Below are 6000 nucleotides of genomic sequence, written 5' to 3'. Positions count from 1 at the left end.
TAGTAAATGAATAATTAAATAAATAATTTTAGACTTAGGCTCGCCCAAAGTCTGAAATGATTTATTTATTTATTTCGTGTCAAAAGCATTGTACAACAAATACATTTCAAAATGATGGAAAGAAAAAAAAGAAATCACAAGCAACTAAATAGTTTTGGACCAAAAGCGGGCAACAGCAACCGCATTGTCTGTAGCTTTAAACAACTCCTCCTCCGTACATGAGGCAGGGCATTGTGGGCAAGCATACATATGCTGAGTTGTTTGTTCAGCTCCACAGTCACACAAGGTGGAGGATTCCTCCAGGTAGTGCCACCTTGCCAAGTTGTCTTTTGATCTGCCCACTCCACTTCTGAGTCTGTTCAGGGACTTCCAAGTTGCCCATTCTTGGTTTGCCCCTGGAGGAAGACCCTCATGGGGGCCATCCAGTTAGAATTGCCAGGTTTAGCTGCCCAGAGAGACACCCTTGCTGCTGCTGGAGGAACATCAAGAGGAGTGGTGGTTCTCATGAAGCCCTTCCTTGATTTGAGTCTGGTGGGAGGAGGCTGATAGCCATGCAGTGGGTGGCTATCACAATGTTCGACCTTTTTTCTCTCGCAGTTAGCAGCAACTTCCCATCGCACGTCAGGAGGGGCAATGCCAGCTAGCTTATAGAGTTTATCAACAGGTGTAGGTTTAAGGCATCCCGTGATGATTCTGCATGTTTCATTCAGTGCTATGTCCACCTGCTTTGCATGGGCAGACTTTTGCCAGACAGGACAGGCATACTCAGCAGTTGAGAAAGACAAGGCCAGGGCTGATGTTCTTACTACTTGGATGAAATGACTTGAAGGCACACAACAACAACAATCCTAATTAACTTGACTATCTCATTGGCCAGAAGCAGGCCCACACTTCCCATTGAAATCCTGATAGGTTTATGTTGGTTACAATTGTTTTCATTGTTGTTGTTGTTTTGCACTACAAATAAGACATGTGCAGTGTGCATAGGAATTTGTTCGTTTTTTTTCCTCCAAATGATAATTCGGCCCCTCCACAGTCTGAAGGATTGTAAACCGGCCCTCTGCTTTAAAAGTTTGAGGACCCCTGGTATAGAGGATGACTTGTCCAACCAAAATATTATACAAAACTCAGTATTATATCAGATAATCAGATATAGCTACCGTATAACATATTTGTAACACAAATTTCCTTGTTCAGAATGCTACTGTTAAGAAATGTCTTCATTTGTTGCATACTGGAATAAGTTCAAGAAATGAGTCTATTCAAATATCAGAAGATTTCTCAATTAACTTTCATAAACCTACTGGTAAACAAAGGAAGTAAACCTAACTCAAACAAAATCTTCTGATAATAAAACATGAATAAAAACAAACAATGGGAGTCCTTTCATTAGTTTACTTTTATTGTGATTTATGGATGTGATAAGGTTTTCTGGAGTGTTCAGAATGTAATAAGGAAATGACTAAAAGAGTAAATGTGTTTTCTTGGGTTATTTCCCACTTCCACACTGTTCAATGCAGGCCTGTTGCTCAGGTTTTATAGACAATAAAATTGTGCCATAAATGTAGGATGAAGCCAAAGTCTTTAACGTTTTAAGGATTCAGCAGTTTCATTGATTCTGAATTGTCATCCCCTCCATCTGGAGAAAGAAAAAACAATTTAGAACCAGCATTTAAAATGAACAAAATCTTTCTGAAGACATCACTATAATACAGGCTAATGTTATTATAACACTATAAGATAAACATATAGTATATAGTATAAAATAATACTATTCACAGTATAATCATAATATTATGTGATTATTTCTGTTTTCATACAAATACTGCCTGAAGTACCAGATCCTGTTTGATCTTGGATGTTAAGCCGGGCCAGCCTTAGTTAGTATTAGGTGGTTTATTGCTAATGTCCAGAATATAGTTTGGAGGAAATCAATAGCAAACTCATTTCTGAGTATTCCTTGCCTAAAGAAATGCTAAGAAATTCATGAGGTTGGCATATTTTGACAGGTAATTTCAAAGCAAATACACACATACATATAAAACTGAGGCAGTTTTAGGCCATATTCCAATGATTGCATTTTACGGATGAAGAAACGTCTACCCACAGGACCTGGAGATTGAATTCACCCTTCAAAACACTGCCCTTTTGTGTGCTGCTCCCATATTTGCTTCAGACAGAAGTAGACCTGTGACATATGCTAGAGTCTGGATTTTGTCTTTCTGTTTCTTGCCCTAGGACTTTGCAATTTCAATCTGCAGAATAATGGCTGGTGGTTGTTGATGCTATTGCTTTGATCTTCCAGGTGTTTTGGACTTCAACTCCCAGAAATCCCAGCCAGCTAACCGGTTGTTAGAAATTATATGAGCTGAAGTCCAAAACACCTGGAGAACTAAAGATTGAGAACCATTGCAGTATAGCATTTTAAATATTCTTTTAATTCTCTGAGACATGTCTTTTGACCTGGCTTCCAAACCCAAGTGCAGGAGAGCTTGTGATTGGTTGAATGTGGTTTCATAATATGTGTGCTTTACCAGGGAAGTGCTGTAAACCCATGATGTCAAGGACCAATAAGCACATCTTTGACTTCAGAAGCATGACTGTGTTCCTGAAGTCATCCATCCCATCCATCAGTGGAGGGATATGTGGCTTCCCTCCTGGCTGTGGTTTCATATTCTTGATTTACAGCAGTGGTTCCCAACGTTTTTTGACCAGGGCCCACTTTGACCAGGGACAACTTGACCGTGGACTACTCTCCAACATTAGTACCAAAAGGGTAACGAATCAGTTTTTGGTCAACTTTAGATTAGGTTTGGTTATTTGGGGTGCTGATTCAGAAAACTGTATTGTATCTAGTTTCTGATACAGAAAATATGCCATCCAGTAGTCACCATCTGCTTGCCCACAGGAAACCATATTTAATAATCTAGTTCTGGTCAGCTCTGTGGAAAGGAGCAGAAATAAAATATAAATAAACAAATAAATAAATAAATAAAAGGAAAGAGGTTTGCTGCACAGATTTTCCATCTGGTGGTCCACTGCTGGGCCATGGCCTACGGGTTAAGAATCAGTGGTTTACAGTGTCCTATCGAATTCTGTCCTGCTCTTCAAAAAATTTTTAAAGCTATATGAAACCATCTGGTGCTTCAGAATCATTTGGAGATTCGGGGTCAGATGATATCAATATATTGAAGACAATCACTAGTACGTCTAAATTCACTTTTTTAATCTTAACTGCAATAGACCCATTAAATCGATGGAGCCTTAAAATACATTTTCAGAAGTTCTATTAAATCAATGGGTCCAGTCTAACAGCTGGGACTTTGGCTAGGTCTACCCTGCAGAATTAGTACAGCTTGACACCACTTTAATTGCCAATGCTCAATGCTATAGAGTCACTGGAGTTCCACTGTGGCAAAACACCAGAAGAAAAGACAAATGACCTTGTCAAGCTGCAACTCCTATGAGTCAGCAATGAGTTAAAGTGGTGTCAAACTGCATTAGTTTGAAAGCATTGATGCATCCTAAGAGACAATGGTTCACTTACATCAAAGGTAGGGAAAATTAGGGAACCACAAACTACATAAGGGTACCTGGTCCCCACTTCTGTAATCCCTGAAGTTCTCTACTAGTCTCCTAAAACCTTGAAAACAACCATGTTTTCAAGAAATTGTGCACTTTTGGGGCAATTTTGCCTACAAATTACATAGAAAGGCACCAAACACACAAAACATGTGAAAATATCTGCCCACCACCCATGCACACATGCTAGAATCCTATATTACACCCCAATACCCCTTTTCTCTCTCCAGTTCCTCTCAAAATAGCAACAGAAAGTTACAGACTGTTTTGAGAAGGGCTACAGAAAACTGAGATATTTAAGCTTGTTATGCATGAGAGAGGTATGTGGAAAAATATTACCCGACCCACAAGAAGTTGCCCATTCTTGACCTATGGCCACCTAATTAGTTGACTGTATGAGTAAGATATGAACTATGAATGTCATGATTCATTATTCAGTCATTGTGCTATAGTAGAGTTAATTCAAATTAAGCTGTCCCTTCTCACTATCAATCAGCTCCTGTTATTGCCTCCTGACATTCACTCTACATCCCTATTATCTTGGTGATTGTGGGTTTGAGAACATGCATGTGATGAGCTAACAGTTCCACACATAGACTGATTATTAGCAACAATGGCTGTGCTTGCCTGAATTATTTTAGCATAGTGATATCTACCAAGTCACTTTGTCTGTATTTGTTTTTGTTTGTTTTTACCTTAGGATCACTTTATTCTCAAAGCTTTTGGGTAGATGGAACTCCTTTAAATCTGGGGAGAAAATTACAACAGCATTATCATCCAATGGAAGGTGCTTGTATGTCAAAATGATCTGAGCAGTATGGAAAGGAGAGGGAGAAAGAAAGAACTATGTAGCATCTTTAGGACAAACTATTGTTTTATTTCAACATGAGTTTTCATCAGAGGCGGTTCAACCGCCAGGTGAACTAGGCACTTGCCTGTGGCGCAATTCTGTTCAGGGCGCAGTTGAGGCGCTCCCGGGTGCGCGCGTGTGTGGGCACGCGCACCCCGGCCTCCTCTCGGCAGGGTCCTTCCCTCCCTGCCTCCTTCCATGCCTCCCTCTCTGGCTTCCTGCCCCCTTTGGCACTCCGCGCCGTCCCCGCCTCTCTCTCTCTCTCTCTCTCTCTCTGTGCACTCCTCCTCCTGAGTTTGGAAAGGACTGCCCGGCTGAGCTGAAGTCCAGGCTGCTGGGGCTTGCCTCCTGGAGATGCTTTGGAGGGCGCTGGGGCAAAGGAGCCTCGCTGAAGCTCTGGGCGGGCGCCCTTTGGGACAAAGCAGTGCCCCTCTTCCCCCGTTTGGCAGCAGATGAGAGCCAGGTTGGCCTCCTTGGACCTGCTTCGGCTTCCCTCCCCTTTGCCTTTACAGCTGGAGAGCCAGGGCTGCCTGCACATGCAAAATGGAAAGGACACACGAAGTGGGAAAGGCCGGGTGGATCTCTCTTACTTGCTCAGGATGGGCTCCCATTGGCTATTTGGCGCTGTTTCAGCCGATACTGGCCTATGGGAGCTCTCCTTCCTTTTCTCCCTCCCTCCCTCCCTCTCCCGTGCCTGGAAGCCACGCCCCCTCCTGTTGCTTTCCTCCATTAGCAGCAGCCAGGCCAGCAACGCGCGCCCTGAGAGGTAGGATAGAAATTTAGAGCAGGATTTAAAACTGCTTTTTATTTGTGGGTTGTTGTGAGTTTTCCAGGCTGTGTGGCCATGTCGGGAGGCATTGTTTTCTGGCATTTCGCCCATGGGGCAGGCATCCTCGGGGATTGTGAGGTCTGTTGGAAACTAGGCAAGTGGGGTTTATATATCTATGGAAGGTCCAGGGTTAGAGACAGAACTCTTGTCTGCTTGAGGCAAGTGTGAATGTTGGAATTGGCCAGCTTGATTAGCATTGAATAGCCTTGCAGCTTCAAAGCCTGGCAGCTTCCTGCTTTTTATTAATTTATTTATATCCCTCTCCTGACATTTCACCCACATCTATGACAGGAAGAGCCAGCTAATACCTCCCAACAAAGGATTCCCCTAGGCATGAAGCAGCCAGCCTTTGAAGCTGCAAGGCTGCAAAGCTATTCATTGCTAATCAATTTGGCCAATGGCAACATTCCCACTTGCCTCCAGCAGTTCTTTCTTCTACCCTGGACATCATTCCATAGGTATATATTCGCTCCACTTGCCCCCACCCTCCCTGATTGATTTTGCAGCTGCAAGGCCATTCAGTGCTAATCAATTTGGTCAATGGCAACATTCCCACTTGCCTCCAACAGTTCTTTCTTCTACCCTGGACATCATTCCACAGGTATATATACGCTCCACTTGTCCCCACCCTCCCTGATTGACTTTGCAGCTGCAAGGCCATTCAATGCTAATCAAGGTGGCCAGTTGCAACATTCACACATGCCTCCAACAGACAAGAGTTCTTTCTCCCACACTGGAC

The 6000-nt window shown here is 42.9% G+C and overlaps 1 protein-coding gene across 2 annotated transcripts in view; it reads right to left on the bottom strand.

Annotated features, from left to right (window-relative positions):
* Window positions 1-1381: 1381 nt before the first annotated feature.
* LOC100561523 (serine peptidase inhibitor Kazal type 5) overlaps window positions 1382-6000 on the bottom strand; it is a 46323-nt gene continuing 41704 nt past the window's right edge. For both annotated transcript variants that reach the window (XM_008120504.3, XM_003227330.4), the window contains exons 15-16: window positions 4278-4329; window positions 1382-1639 (exon numbers count right to left, since the gene is read on the bottom strand). In XM_008120504.3, the coding sequence (XP_008118711.2) occupies window positions 4324-4329 (6 nt within the window). In that variant the 3' untranslated portion in view covers window positions 1382-1639; window positions 4278-4323. The remainder of the gene's footprint in view (window positions 1640-4277; window positions 4330-6000) is intronic.

This window comes from Anolis carolinensis, chromosome 2, assembly GCF_035594765.1.
Source record: "Anolis carolinensis isolate JA03-04 chromosome 2, rAnoCar3.1.pri, whole genome shotgun sequence".
NCBI lineage: Eukaryota > Metazoa > Chordata > Lepidosauria > Squamata > Dactyloidae > Anolis > Anolis carolinensis.
This window is presented reverse-complemented; position numbering and strand designations above follow the sequence as displayed.